The sequence below is a fragment of the Neolamprologus brichardi genome, chromosome 16 (genome assembly GCF_056152115.1).
Source record: "Neolamprologus brichardi isolate AB-2024 chromosome 16, ASM5615211v1, whole genome shotgun sequence".
NCBI classification, from domain to species: Eukaryota; Metazoa; Chordata; class Actinopteri; order Cichliformes; family Cichlidae; genus Neolamprologus; species Neolamprologus brichardi.
In genome coordinates, this window is record NC_142119.1 from 3,009,684 (window position 1) to 3,025,718 (window position 16,035).

General features: G+C 42.0%; 1 protein-coding gene across 1 annotated transcript in view; it reads left to right on the plus strand.

Annotated features, from left to right (window-relative positions):
- Nucleotides 1-16,035, plus strand: part of plcd4b (phospholipase C, delta 4b) — a 19,924-nt gene continuing 3,889 nt past the window's right edge. The window contains exons 1-12 of the mRNA XM_006807630.3: nt 1-142; nt 2,440-2,493; nt 2,612-2,770; nt 5,092-5,320; nt 5,514-5,643; nt 5,939-6,170; nt 6,798-6,999; nt 7,238-7,382; nt 8,032-8,184; nt 11,752-11,901; nt 13,440-13,602; nt 13,780-13,896. Of these exons, the coding sequence (XP_006807693.1) occupies nt 2,475-2,493; nt 2,612-2,770; nt 5,092-5,320; nt 5,514-5,643; nt 5,939-6,170; nt 6,798-6,999; nt 7,238-7,382; nt 8,032-8,184; nt 11,752-11,901; nt 13,440-13,602; nt 13,780-13,896 (1,699 nt within the window). The 5' untranslated portion in view covers nt 1-142; nt 2,440-2,474. The remainder of the gene's footprint in view (nt 143-2,439; nt 2,494-2,611; nt 2,771-5,091; nt 5,321-5,513; nt 5,644-5,938; nt 6,171-6,797; nt 7,000-7,237; nt 7,383-8,031; nt 8,185-11,751; nt 11,902-13,439; nt 13,603-13,779; nt 13,897-16,035) is intronic.

Here is a 16,035-nt window from a genome sequence, read left to right on the forward strand (position 1 = left end):
GGGGAGAGGCTGGGCCAGTTTTCCCTTCAGACCCTCTCAGACTTTAAAGGAGTTGAGAGCTGAGCTCAGCTGGACTCTGTGAGTTTCTCTTATCCACCTCTGAAAGTCTGACTTCACATCCCTACTGAGGTTTCTCCTTTAGGTAAGTCTCACTCAGATACTAAATCACTTAAATCCGTTTTTGGATGAGTCATGTTTGTTTTCTTTAGCTCAGCTGGCTGCATGACTTTGCCAAAGTGATGCTTCGTAATGTTTCCTATTTCTGCGTCTGCTTCTAATTTACTGTACACGACCCTCCCTCCCCCAGCTGCACTTTAGATTTAGATATAGTTTTACTGGACTGGAAAGAGCACTGGCAGTGCTTGTTCACTTGAATCTGTTACAGGGTTGTGTGCAGAGCCCTGGGTAAATATCCCCAAAGCTTCTGGGAACATCGAGCATTATGCATTAAATACTTTTAAATAATTAAAACTAAAAATTAGAGGCATTCACAGAGAATAAAGACAGAAGCTGCTGGCTGTCATGATTGGCCTGTTTGTTCTCAACATATCCCCCTGAGTCATGTCCTTGTGTACTTGTGTGTCTGCATGTGGTCAGTATACTCCCTGATGAAGTGACTGTGTGTGACTCACAGCCCTCAAAATAAAACATAACGTGAGCTAAGCGCAGCTTAAAAGTTTGGATTTTGAAAAAGGGCGTGTTAACCTTTCTGCAGAGGAGGTGGAAGGACTCGGATGGAGCATGAAAATGTCTGCAGTGAAAGCACGAAAGCATACATTAGTTAATTGAGCCAATAGCTTTCAAAAATAAGCTCTGCTTAAATGCTCTTGGATTGAGAAGCAACTGCAAATACATTCCTCGTATCACTTCAAGCATACTGTGGTGAGAGCTTAGATAAACTTGCCCTGAGTGGAGGGGAGCTTTGGGAGAGAGCAGCTATAGCAACTTTGAGATGGATTGTTTTGATGCACATTTATCAGTGAACAACAGAGATAGAAGGAGGATGTCAGCTTTCATTGACACGCAGCAGCCAGTCTGCAGTGCACATCAATAAACTGACACACTGTCGGTTTATCTGCTCAGAATGAGACGCTGAAAGCAGCAGATCATTGCTAAAGGTCAAAGTCCCCCCTAAAATCAAATGTACATGTTTTTCCTGTACTGTGTAGTGCTTTCTCTCCACTTACATGTTTATTTGGTGTGAGTTTCACAGCTTTATATCTATCAGCTGCAAAAATGTCTGCTAAATGTTTCTCACCTCGGTGCGCTCAAAGCATCAAATAAAAAAATACATTCAAAAAATTCCTTGTTGTGAATAGTTTCACTGGGGAACTATTTTCTTTCTTCTATCCTGTCCTGTCACTGTATAACAAGCAAGCGCTTCTCCTCTCATCATCAATGGACAGGATCTCCCTCCTGGACAGTGATACCTCTCGTGACTGTGGTTTAGTGGAAAGAAAATACTTCCTCAGTGAAACTTCACACAAGATTTGCATTTTGTTTGTTCTCCCTGGACTAACTGATTCCTAGAAAGAGTAATTGCACTTTTTAAACACCCTCCACCCACGCACACGCACACACTCTCCTACACCCACAAGATGGACAAACAGCACTATAAGCCAGAGGAACAACCTGTACATTTGATTTTACTATATATTATATTATTGTAAAAACTATGATTACATTATGTAATTTAAATATTAGCAGACATATAGGCACCTATGTTTGCAAAATAGAGATTAATTTAATTCCAAGAAACTGTTGAAATTGCACTTCTTTTTCCTATACTGAAACATCAATTATCTTATTATCTGGTGTGTTTAAACCTCTTTAGACCGTCAGATAGGGAAGTTTCAAAACTGCCATCTCCTGTATCGTTACACATTGTTTTTGCTGGAGATAGAGTTGCAGAGAGTCAGTGGAGACCTCCCAAAACAAACTCTTCAGTTTAAAGTTACAGTAAAGATTTTTCCTACCATCAGTGGCTCTGAAGATTCATTGTTTATACATTCACCTAACAGGCAAAAGATTTCTGGTTTGATCTTGGGAGGAGAAATAAATCCCTTTGGGATTACATCAGGAAGGGCATAAAAATCAGCCAAATCAAACACGCGGAGTTGCTCACTGCGGTGATCCTGCGTGACCAGCCAAGAGAAGCCTGGTCTTCTCACCATCCAACACACATCACTGCGTCTGGTTGTTTAACTCAATGCCTGGTCGTTATCCAGCACTGCAGCAGGGAGGTGCTGAGTAAGCTAAAGGAAAGAAGCAAAGTGAGTTTGCGTAATGATAAAAATCAGACCCAGAGAACACCTTCTGAACAAACAAAGATGGATATTATACTGTGATTATTTGCTGATTGAACTTTTGCAAAATCGGTTTAGTTTGGATTCAGGGGGAAATATTTGGAAGCGCTCACTGACATGTGGTTCTTTTTAGAAACACATTTCCACTGGCATGCGTCGAGCGTAGAGATGGATCCTGAAGGTTCACGTGAGTAAAAGTCTATTCGCTCACTCTGCGATGCAGAAGCTCTGACCTTTAAGCTGACTGCTAAATTCACCCCGGCTCTGATAGTGCAGTGTGTGAGAGGTTTGTGATCTTTGTGCAGGTATCCAAAATGATCCATACATTCAGGTGATGATGGCCGGGTCGACTCTGAGGAAAGTCAAGTCCCGCTCCTGGAAGAAGAATCGTTATTTTCGCCTCCTGGAGGACGGCTTGACGATCTGGTACAAGTCCAGATGGGCAGGGAGAGGCCACTCCACCTGTAAGTGCAGAAGCACACCTGTGTGTAATAGCTCTTTATTCATTTATTATTCATTTGGTAAATATATCATCAAACAAGCTGCTTTCTGTATTTTATGTTGTGGGGTTAATGAACCAAAAACGAAAACAAACAAACAAACAAACAAAAAACTCACAAGAGGCTTTAAAGCATATGTAATTTATTGCACATAAAGCTTATGCTCATGACCGTGCTCGTCTGATGGGAGGAGCATTGTACTGAGAGGGAGACGGTACTGGAGAGGGCTGTTAAGATTATACCTTCTGCAGCATTATGATGCAGACCATATCTACCCCACTGGCCCTTTCAGGGTCACATAACCCCCCTTTTTTTCTTTGCATGCTCCTTCACTACAATTTAATTTATTTTAGCATTTCCTCTCGAGAAGAAAAGTTGTTGTTAGGATGGATGTTTTTAGGCTGTTTCTTGTGGACAGATCCAAGATAGCTGTTGCCCCTGTTGCTAGTCTTTATGCTAAGCTAAGCTAACCACATTTAGATTTTTATGTACACATTCAGGCCTATTCTCATTCCACACCCTGAGGCCTAATCACTTAAACTAATGTCACCTGTAAGTAGGGTTTTTCTGGATAGAGGAGGTTTTTTTTTTCCTGAAGGCTTGCTAATCATGCCAGCATGCAAAGTCCCAACACAAAGACTCATTCTGAGCTAGACAAATATTCTAAGGGCTTAAAAATGAGAGACTAAGGAAGGGATTATAAATATTTCACTCATATCACATTGATGACACCAAAAAGTGTTTTGGGGGATTTTTAGGGGTTTTTTTTGCTGTCATGGCTTCAGACCTGATCCAGCAGTGCCTATGATTAAACCGCAATATTTTCTTGTTTATTTACATGTACAGTAAAGGCTTTCCTTTCCTCATTTACAGCTGTTTACATCCTCTAATGATATTAGTTATATTATATTTGTTGCTGCTGTTTTTAAGCTTTCGGGCTCACCTGGCAACTCTGTGGTTAACAACACAAGGGTGTAAATTGTGTAACTCCCCAGGGAAAACCACAGACCCACGGCAATGCAAATGAAAGTTTGTGAGGAGGTAGAGCAGGTCCATCTACTAATCGAAGCTTGAGAGCTTGTGCAAATGGGTGAATGAGGTATATTATATATATTATATAGCTTTGAGTGCCATATAAGAATCAGTCCGTTTGCTATTCAAAGCAGTCCTAATCTTCACAGACTTAGCAGGTTGAGTCTGAGTCTGGAAATATGGACATGGCATACATGAGCATGGTGTTACTGTTCTCATCTAACTGTCAGCAACAAAGCAAATAGGCACATTTCCCAAAGAGACTGTGCTGAGCTTACCTCAGCACAGTGGAGTCCTTTATAAACTGATTACTGACAGAGCCAAGCAGGCTCTAAGCAGGCCTGAGTTTTACTACATAAGAATTGATTATAGTAACAGCCATGGTGGTATTTCTTATGGCTTCATTTGGCCTATAGTGACAATGCTGTCTGGACAGCACAATTCAGCCACAGGCCCATCGCATATTGGCCAAATGACGGGTGCGCAGTGGTACTAAGGGCCACATCTGCCCTACAGAAGCTTGCTATAATATATATCAAGCCCACCTCATGACATTTGGACCACATCTGGGCCAAAACTCATAAAAATATAACTGTGCTCAAAACCTTTTTTGCATGTCCCAATTTTGCAATTAGAAAAAGAAAACTTCATAATTTATTCGTTCAGATTATTCTTGCTAAACGCAGCATTTCCTGAGTGGTCATCCACACCCCACAGTCTGACTGCTGTAAACTATGTCAAACCACCTGATGACCTTTAGGCTGCATTTTGTCCACATGACATTTTGCAGCATCATAGCTAAACCAGGTTGGGTAATTACTTATAAAAAAAACAAACTAAGAATAAGCCCCACATCTAAATTAAAGAGCTGTTTCCCCCTGATGGATGATACAGTAGAGATACACCATCTGACCTCCCCAATCCAAGTTTAACCCATTCCAGCATTCTTTTGTTTTAAGAAGTATATTTGACAACATATGAAAATTAGTTTGTAGGTTTTCTTGCTATAGTAAAACATGAGGGGTTTCCAGCAATGTTTCACAAGCTGGGTCGAAGTGCTCGGGCTCAACTAAAAGTGAGAATATTTGTTATTAAAAAAAAAAAGCAAAGTCCCAAGAATCCGTCTGCTTTAGAAACGAGTTATTGTTTGAAACACAATGACAGGAACTCACACAACACACCTCAAACATATGAAATGCATCAGTGTAAACCTCGAAACACTGAGCTTTCTCCATGTGATGATCATGTTACAGTCTCGGTGACTGACTTGGAAGCGGTGCGTGAAGGACATCAGTCTGAGGTCCTGCTAAGCATTGCAGAGGAGTTCCCTGCTGAACTCTGCTTCACCTTGGTGTTTCACGGCCGCCAGGGAAATCTGGACCTCGTGGCCGAGTCCCCAGATGAGGCCCAGGCCTGGATCCAGGGTGTGCGCATGCTGATTCACAAAACTCAAACAATGGACGAGAAGGAGAAGCTGGACCAGTATCCTTTAACTGTGGTGTTTATTCTGGTGTTGGCTGATATCAGACACACTGGCAGGCGTCTAAACAAAGCTCCAAGTAGTCTGCTTTTAACCTTTTTTTCTTTCCCTCTGCAGTTAGCAGGACATTTTTGAAGTTTAAAAATATTTACTCGGCTATATGTTAGATCTGGGTTTTCCTCAGCATGTCCTCAGGTGGGTCTGGGACTGGTTTCATAAAGCTGACAAAAACAAAGACGGGAAGATGAACTTCAAAGAAGTGAAGAAGCTGCTGAAGATGATGAATGTAGAGATGAATGAGGACCATGCTCTTCATCTCTTCACGGTAAGAATCAGCAATTAACCTTGAGCTCTGACTTCAGCTCCCTTAAAAGACTCGTGAAGGATTCAGAGCTTTTCTCCAGCATTTTTAGACCTGAGATGTTGATGGTGAATTTATTATTAGCTGCTGCAGTGTTTGGGTCAAGAAAGGGATTAGAAATTAATATATCATAGGTACAGCTCAGCTCAGTTTGCTGAACTTACAAAATTATAAAACATTATACAAAAAATATGACTATTAGAAGAAAATAAACTCCAAATATACAACAAGTAAGAGACTTTTTCTTTTTTCTCCTCAGATGGCTGATAAGTCAGAGAGCGGCTCTTTGGAAATCGAGCAGTTTGTCTTTTTCTATAAGATGCTGACGCAGAGGGATGAAGTGTGGCAGGTGTTCCAGGACTACTCTGAAGATGGAGAGAAGCTGATGTTGGAGGAGCTGCAGAGCTTCCTGAGCGTGGAGCAGCACGAGGGAGAGCAGAGCGCTCAGCTCGCCCAGGAGCTCATCGAACGCTACGAGCCGTCTGAGACAGGTAACAAGGTGAAACACTGCACCCTCATCTAGAGACCTGCACCTGAGGAAGCGCAGGACTGTTGCACAAATGCTATGAAATACAGCCACACCTGTTTTCCTGTAATAACAGGAACACACAGAAGCTGTTTTAGTGTATTTATTGTAAATAAAACCAGAGAAAGCTAATGTGGTATTGACCCAGTTCAAGGAGATATAGGTTACTGCATTATTATTATTATTATTATTATTATTATTATTAAGGTGCTTTATATTGTAAGATAAAGACTCACAGTAATACAGAGAAAACTCCAACAATCAAACAACCTCCCATGAGCAAGCACTTGGTGACAGTGGGAAGGAAAAATTCCCATTTAACTCGAAGAAACCTCCGGCAGAACCAGGCTCGGGAAGGGGTGGCAGTCGGGGTTGATGGGATACTAAGATAAGAAAAGAATTTTTAAAAAGAAGAAAATAATATGAAATCATAAGAAAATTGATATAAAAAGGAAGCTAATGTCTCCTGCGACACTCTGCTGTTTGCAGATGGGTTAACATCACACTGAGTGCAAACCACAAAGATGCTTCAAACAAGATTTATTCTTGCTTGATTCTGAAGAAAAGTTTCCCTGTCTTTATCTCTGTGCAGCCATGAAGCAAGGCGCCATGTCCTTAGATGGCTTCCAGATGTACCTGTGCTCCCAGGAGGGCTCCATCTTCAAACCCGAGCATCAGGACCTTTACCAGGACATGAGTCAGCCGCTCAGCCACTACTTCATCTCCTCTTCACACAACACCTACTTACTGGAGGACCAGCTACGGGGACAGAGCAGTTTGGAGGCCTACATTCAGTGAGGACAACCCAGACACACCACAGACACACACAACTTCATACACTTGTCACAAAGTGGTAAATTAACTAAATAGACCAAAACAGTTTTTCTGTATTAGGCTGTGAACCTTTTTTATTTTTGTTTATTGTAACCTTTTAATGTGGGAACGTGTTGAACCTGACTCATTGCAGCCCTGTTGGCTGTGTGGTGATGACAGGTTAAGAGTTTAAAGAACTGTGTGTGTGTGTGTGTGCAGGGCCCTGAAGAGAGGCTGCCGTTGTGTAGAAGTGGACTGCTGGGACGGCTATGATGGGGATCCTGTTGTGTATCATGGTCACACTTTGACTTCAAAAATCCTCTTTAAGGACGTCATTTCAACGCTTAAAGAATACGCCTTCAGGGTGAGCAGCTTATGAAGCTTCACCTAACTGCACCTGTTTTTTTTTTTTTAGCTTTGCAGCCCACTGATCAATAAGCAATTTCCCACTTAATGTTACTACGCTGTACACAAGCATAGTTTCCAGTGAAACTAAGAGATCAGGTTACTGTGCTCTTCTTATTGTCCAGCACATTTGGGAGTCTTTCCTTCTAATGAAGCCACTAATGAACACTAATTAAATTCCACTAACCCCTAATGTATTTGACTGGGCTGTGCGAACCTCAGTCCAACACAAAAACAATTAGATAAATTCAAAACAGTCTCTGCTGCCAGTAATGGAAACAATGTGTTTATTTCTGCAGATATAATTTACAGGACTGTGTTTGTGTGCCCAGAAAAGTGTAAAGCTCACATTCAGTTAGTAACTTTCCCTGCCGCTGGAATCCAATGTTCTCCTGCTGAGTGACCCACATGGAAAACAACCAGGAATTTCTAATGTGTCTCTGCTTGATCCTGCTCAAACTTTCCTACAGAGCTTCATAGGAAGATGTGATGAGGAATCTGTTTTGGAGGAATGTGGAAACTTATGCTCAACAGTGCAAAGACATTTGCCACTTGGCAAAACAGTCTCTTGTTCGTTGTAACTATATTGCATCTTATATGTTTGGTAGGCGTCTGAGTTCCCTGTTATCCTGTCGATTGAGAATCACTGCAGTGTGGAACAGCAGACGGTCATGGCCCAGTACCTGAGACAGATCCTGGGGGACATGCTGCAGACCACCCTGCTGGATGGACAGGTCCCTCAGCAGCTCCCATCTCCACAGGTCAGAATCTGTCAGTTAAACCATGAGAATGTTTATCATTTAATAGTCATATTAAACTCAAGGGTTCAATCATTCAGTCATTTACCAGACACGTAAGAGGATAGTTAAACTCTAACATAGTGACCTCTGAGAAAGGAAAGATAAAAATTTGAGGCCAGATTGAAAGAATGAACAAGTCCAGGAATGCAGGATTTGTTTGAGAAGCAATAGATATCGAATTCAAAGCTCGAGGCTGCAAAATCCTGGACCTAGAACTGAACTGGTAATCTTGCATTTATAAAATGTCAAATACTTCTCTGCTTCCTAGACCACATGGTCACAAGTATTTGTAATAATTCTGTTCCAGCTTCATGTTTTTATCTTTGCAGTCTATCAGAGTAGTTTTGCATCATTCGCAGTTCAAAAATTATGCAAATGTGTCTTACACTGGGCCTCAGTGCCCTCAGCTCTCAGTTCTTCTGTCTGAAAAAAGGTGGATCAACCCCCCCATCAACCTCTAAAAAACCCATAAATTTCCATCCTGCCTTTATCTCCACTCGTACTCAGTATAAAGAACTCAAACATTTCAAGGATCCTGTCATGGTTGTTGTAATATTTGTTTCTTTTGTTTGCTGTTTCCCTTCTCCATCTACATTCCCTGATCTATGTCTTTTAGTTACTTCTTGTTCCATGTTGAAAGATACTTCTGTCCTTTGTCATTTCCGCTCCTTTCTCGATTGTCTGTTCTGCTATCATCATTTCCACCTCCCAGCCAGTGCTCTTTTAACATTCAGGCTGTGGTTGAATAATCTGTTTTTCTGAGGAGGGTAGGCTGTGAAGTAATGTGGAAAGTGCTGGCATGGCAGCCTTTATAAAAGCTGTCAAAAGTCCAAATACTCTCGGAGCAACAGTGCTACTAGGGATGGAAATTCATAAGAATTTAGTGATTCCAATTCCATTATCATTACATTATATCGAAATCACTTTTTGATTCTCATTGGCTCTTCTTTGAGAGTCATCATCGCTATTCACTAAGCAGCATATTAAAGAGATTGTGATCATTTTGTGGAACAAAAATAAATGTCCATATCTATGCTGTGGACTGCTCTAGCATTTTCCTCCTCTGGCACATGAACTAAAATCAGCTGATTGTAGTACAAGTACCCACATAGCAAAATTGGTAGGGCCTGGATCTGGCCCACACAATGTGCTTACACTTGGCCCGCATACCGCAAAGAATGACGGCCCAGATCTGGGTTGCCAGAGGTGGCCCACACATGGACCAGCACAAGGCCAGTTGCAGACACACTGGTGTGCTGGCCCAGAACAGTTTCACCTCTGGCCCCAGATGTCAGCCTAATGTGTACCTTAATCAAGCCATGTAATAACAACATGTGCCAGAACATAATAGTGCAAAAGTAACATGATGAAACTCTGTTCAGACAGTGAATAGACTGACTCTTTTATAGCGCTTTTCTTCTCTCCCGGATCACTCAAAGTGCTCTATACAACATGCCACATTCACCCAGTCACACACTTTCTCTAAACTGAGTGCTTCCTAACTACATACATACACAGACCTGCAGACTGGAGGAGCCAGAGATCGAATCACCAAACTTCCGATCAGTAGGTGACCTGCTCTACCTCCTGAGCTTCAGCCACCCAGTGGCAGTGTTGGGGAGTAACGGAATACATGTACCGCCGTTACGTATTTAAAATACAAAATATGAGTAACTGTATTTCGTTACAGTTACCGTTTAAAAGGGTGGTATTTAGAATACAGTTACTTTGTTGAAATAAATGGATTACATGGCGGTACTTCCCTGTTTCATATTGTGGCGGGTCAGGACTGTTTGGGTTTTGTTTGACAGCTACGTTCTGTTGCTCCAGGCGGCAGCGTTACGGTTGCCATGGTTACAGGGTGACGCTCTCTCTGCGTGTTTCCTGGGTGACAGAGCGCCTGTTGTTGTTGTTGTGCTAAGCTAATAGGCAGAATGCTACAGGTATAGCTCTAAAGAATGTAGCATCATAGGCAGTGTAGTCCGTGCTGCAGGGAGAATGGACTGCCATACACGTTATGTGTCTGTGAGCGAGGGAGGGAGAAAAAGGAAAAGTACGAGCTGTCATCGAGCAAAAACGGGAGCTGGAAGCATGTAAATATAATAATAACCACTGCAGCCAAGAAGAGTGCCTGACAGCCCAGTTGTAAGTAAGCTATTAAGACTCGACTGTACACCATGTTCGTGTTTTCCTCCAAAAACAATAAGTTCCGTTGGAGCAGCCTTTCAACGCCTCTCTCTGTCTCTGCTAGCAAAGTTGACCCAGACAACAAAATAAAGCTAGTTTTCGGCTACGAGCCGACACAGAACCCGACATATTAGTCAGAGGTCCCTTTACTACGGTTCGGAGCCGCGGACCTTCAGTAACAGTAATAAATCACAGCAATAGTACATTCATGTAGTTGTAAACAGCATGATAATATATTAAGTAATCCAAAGTATTCAGAATACGTTACTCTCATTGAGTAACGTAACGGAATACGTTACAGAATACATTTTGGGGCATGTATTCTGTAATCTGTAATGGAATACATTTTAAAAGTAACCTTCCCAACACTGCCCAGTGGTAAACATGAGTAAACTCTCACTAGGTTTTGGATAAAGTGTACACTCACAAACCTGTCAAACCTGCATTTGAAACGTTGGCTACCATAACAATATAGTATTGCAACATGGGATTTGGATCTTCTAACTAAAATAGGAAAATAGGAACATAAATATTGCCATCATTTCAGATTGCACTTGAATTTTGAAGGGAATGGGTAAATGAGGCATGTTGTATACAGTGCTTCGAGTACTCCGGGAGAGTAGAAAAGTGCTATATGAGAATCACTCCATAGCTGAAATCACAGGTTTAAAACCACAAGCATTGCTTCTTTTCTCTCTTTCAGCTGTGACTTTTATATTAAGCTAGCATTTTGTATTTTTAAAGGAAAATTTTCAGTTTTGGTGATTTTTTTTTTTTTTTTTTTTTTAAATTTAATTTTTTTTAAACCTTAACTCGTTTAGCTACACTTATGCTACACTTAGCTGAGAGGAATGAATTGATTTTGGACAACACCCTGATGATTTAACCGCAGGAAAAACCTGATGACTATTAAAAATTCAATAACTTTTTAAAGATTAATGGTCAGCCTGTGTCTTATTATCCATCCTACACACAGACTGAAAGTACTTGTATAACTCTTCTCCATTAAAGCACTCAGGACAATCAATGCTAACTTAAAGTAATGGCTGTGAAAAATCCCATTGAGGTTTTAGCCACTTAAAAGGGGGCACATTGATGCATTTACAATAAAGTACAAGAATATGGAACACCTTTATTAGAAGTGTGTGTATGAAAAAAACGCAAATTTAGTCTTCAGTCACTTTGTCCTTTTTATTGTACCCACATTCTAACGGCAGATCCAAGTGGCATATATGGATATGGCTGTGTAACTATGTTAAAATAAGATAATCATTTAAACACTTAAATGTAAAGAAAAAGACAGTGGATAAGTGGACATGCTCCCATATGTCTTCATTACAGGAACTGAAGGGCAAGATTTTGCTAAAAGCCAAGAAGATTGGTGGCCTAGAAGAATATGTCGATGAAACCTGTACAGATGAAGTGAGTGACGAGGAAGAGATGGCCAGCTGCGATGCTGAGATGGCTTCGACAGAAGATTCACCTGACAAGGTAGATGCATACAGTAACTACTTTCTCTCTGTGTTTCCATAGTTCATATCAAAGTGGGAATTAAAACAGATAGAGAGCAGAAAAAGGGAACCATATAGATAGTAAGACGAGGCAGGATTGGATGGTGCTTGATAGTAAAGGAAGTCAGGAAACTTGGCTGGGATTCAAGAGACACAGAGGCGAGACAAGAGTTGATGGGAGATAGTGAAAGAGAAACAGGAAAGAGATATTTCAGGCCACTACGAGATGCACTTAAGTGAGACACAACTTCCAGTCTTCTCAGCCTGCACTTTGAAGTGAAGGAACTATATTATCTTCAAAGTAGTGCTTAAGATGTGCTAATTTTTACACTTAAAGTTTACTAATGGGTCAACCTTGGAGGCAGTGAGAGAATAACTGGAATTATTTGTGGCTTAAATAAATCCATTAATCCATAAGAGTCACTGAGAAAGAGACCAAAATGTAAGAAATCCTAATCATGTTAATCACATTTTTCAAAGCTGATATATTCTGCTCATAGTTTTAAAAGGGAGTTTTTCTTTCTGACTGTAACCAAGTGCTTCCTCATAGGGAATCGCCTGATTGTTGGGGTTTTCTCTCTGTTATTGTAGGGTCTCTACCTTACAATATAAAGCATCTTGAGGCAACTGTTGTTCTGATGTGGTGCTATATAAATCGAATAAAATTTCTAGCTCTTTGTTCCTATTTTAGACTCTACAGTCCATCAACTGTCACAAGCATATTGTTTTTGTTCCTTTCCCTTGAAGCCACAAGGAGGTTAGAGCCTTTATTCTGATTGGCTGCCCCTCCTGAGATGATCATTTTAGAAATATCTTGCCTCTCTCTCTGACATCACAAAGGCCAAGAATAGAAAAAAACAATGTGAAACCAAGACACAGAGTTTACTTACACACACTGAAACAGTGTCCATGTTTAACACGAGCATCCGCATACACCTGTTAGATAATAAGAAAAAGCAGTTTATTATTCTGTATCCTCCTGGTCATATAGATGAAAAGCTGGTAAAGAAACGAAACGTAGCTAAACCTAGACTCTACATATACTACATATACAACTAAAATATTGTCAAAAATAGGGCTGTAAATAAATAGTAGTTAGCCAGTAATTTGTCCAATACCCTCGTGAAATTGAAAAGACTTTATGAAAAGTCTGGTTAAAAACAGTTTGAAAATGTTCTGTGTAAATGCAATAAACACTGGACCTAACACATAGTCACAAATGCCATGTCTTAAATTAAAATGTATATTTATTTTAAATAAAATTGAAAATTCTTCAGTTTTTAGGCGACCACTTTTTCTGGCAAACACAAATGGATATTAAATAAATAATTAATTTACTTACTGTACTGATTCAAATGCACTAGACTGACTGATAAATATTACATATTACAGATATTAAAGTTAGCTGAATGCACAAGGTTAGGGCGTCACCTTTAATTGCCTGGCATGTTTGAATGTTTAAAGTGATGTTTTGAGCTTTGTTGACTGATTATATATTTTTATGCTGCCTCTTTGCAGAAGTCTAATGCAAAATCCAGAATGTCCAGGGAGCTGTCAGACCTGGTGGTTTACTGCAAGAGCGTGCACTTTGACGGCTTTGAGCACGCCCGTTCACACGCCAAATGCTACGAGATCTCCTCATTCTCTGAATCCAAGGCCAAGAAGCTCGCTAAGGAAGCAGGTAGACGAAGGAGTAGTATATTCCTCAGATAATAAATGAGCTGTTAAACGATTGTGACGTGTCATACATGTGTATTACAATATTTGAAACTGTATCTGACTTAAAGGTGGAGAAGTAGGTGGAGTTATCTATGCTGTAGAAATCTATTGCATTTGTTCTCTTCAAACATTTCCTCAGGGACGGACTTTGTGCAGTACAACACACTGCAGCTGAGCAGGACGTACCCCAGCGGCCTCAGGACAGACTCATCCAATTACAACCCCCAGGACATGTGGAGCGTGGGGTGTCAGATAGGTGAGAACAAGCTCGCCCTCTGCTGGTGCAAAATCTGAAATCACCGCCAGTGCAAAACCGATGTATCCATTAGGGTTAAGTACGACCTCCTTATTTTACACAGTGTAAGAACGCCTGAATGATATTGATCAGAAATGCTGTTACGAAAAAGCAGTAGCATTATCTGGGTTTTTCTTCCTGTAGGCGAGTATAATAGTTGCTAGTCACCATATGTGTGATGTTTTTTGGTTTAGTGCATCCAGAAAATTGCAGTACTGATAGTTTAGAAGTCCAAACAAGAGGAAGGTTTTTGCACTGGTGTCAGCACACGTACTAAAAGTAATTGGTAGGGAGTCATTTCTGTAATGCTTGACCATTCTGTCAAATATTCAGGTTATGTTATTTGTATCTGCAGGTGGATTTGGTAAATGAGTACTAGTTATATATATATATATTTCAAATTTCTGCCAGATGAAAAACTTTGGCTTCCTCGTCACAGTTTCAGGGTTTTCTTTTATCATGCTGGAAATGATGTGTTTAAGGTCTTGATGTATTGTTGAGTTTGAGGCGAGGCGTCTGTCATGCATCCGTCCTAGAGTACTGGTCAGAATTTAATCAAACTTGGATACACACACTGATCACTAATGGGTCTTCAACTAAACTATACTCAAGGTCAGCATCACATTTGTCGTTCCACCGGCAGTAATGTGTGAATTGTGATGAATGGTGAATCGGATGAGCTCGCACATTACCGATGTTCTGGTATTTAAGTTGTTGAATTCTTGTTTTTCGGGGGCAGCTTCAGTTATTATGAGTTCTTCATTTTTTCTTCTTGTGTTTTTAGTTTCTGCTGTGTTTCCCTCTTTTAACATTTGTTATTTAACAAATAAATCTACACTCATCACACGAGCCAACACCTTGACGAACAGGGTCATAGTTCACCTGTGGCATGTTTATATATTATCAGGTGTGGAAAGAGAAAACATAATTAACAATGACATATCCTCCTGAGAACCGAAGAGAAAGTACCTTTCAGTTTAACTTTTTTGCGATTTCCTGCCCCTTTGGAGCTAAAGGAAGCCACCCAATCACATGACACATCATTGGAAAGGTCATCCCCTATTGAGCACATCAGGATTGAGTAGGCTACGTGCAGCGGGGCTAGGGGAGGGTCTGTGCTGACGGACAGGGGTTACTGACCTGGTAGCCTGGCTGCCCCTGGGTGGGTCCGGGACGGGCGTGAGGTTCTGGGGGCGCTCCGGCTCTGGCCTGGGGCCCTGGCCGGGCCTCGGGGGCCTGGGTCCTGGTTGGTGTGTTGCCGGGGTTGTGGGCCGGTGGGTATATGGGGGCCCGCCACTGGCGCGGGGTGCCGCCGGTGCGCCGAGCCACCTGGGGGGCTCTTCAACTGGTGGGGGGGGGGGGTTGTCACATCTTGCAGGAGCTTTCCTCTCTCAGGAACTCTCTCTGCAAGAGGGGGAGATACAGGAGAGGTGGAGGAAGATCTCAGCCTGGGCGTCTATTGTCTTATGTAGTCTGGAAGATGAGTGGATGATGGGGTGGGTGCAGTTTTCTCTGTGGTGGGGTTGGGTGGACTGCCCCGGGCTCTGTGGGGCCGGGCGGCGCCGCTGCGCTGGGCCCCGGTTCGGATGGGCCTGGGCCCCCCTTCCCTGGCGGGTCGCGGAGTATGGGGGTGCCTACTGGGGTCAGCGGGGGAGCTGGCCCCAGGGAGGGGTCAATTGCCCCTCCCTTCCTTCCCTCCCCATCTCCAGCTGCCTCCCTCTTCCCGCTCCACCACAACCACCCACACATGCAGGGCCTTGGAGTGGGGGTGTGTCACCAGGGTGCAGAGGGGGTAACCCCCCCCCTCTGTCCCCTTCTGGCTGCCTCTGCCTCAATTTTATCCCGCAACTTAGACATTCACATTACTCACACTCTCATTACACATACATATAGGATCTTGGGGGTGGGCACGCTACACGGAATCTCAATTACCATCAGGGTGTACACCTCACCCCTGGCGTCGTTGCCCACCTCTCAATTTTAAATACACGTAGACATTGAGGGCTAGCAGGAGGGACTATGCGCTTACCTGCTGCTCTCTGGCAGGTAGCTCCATGCCCTCCTGGGTTTTAAATGCACCTTAGAACACACATACATCAA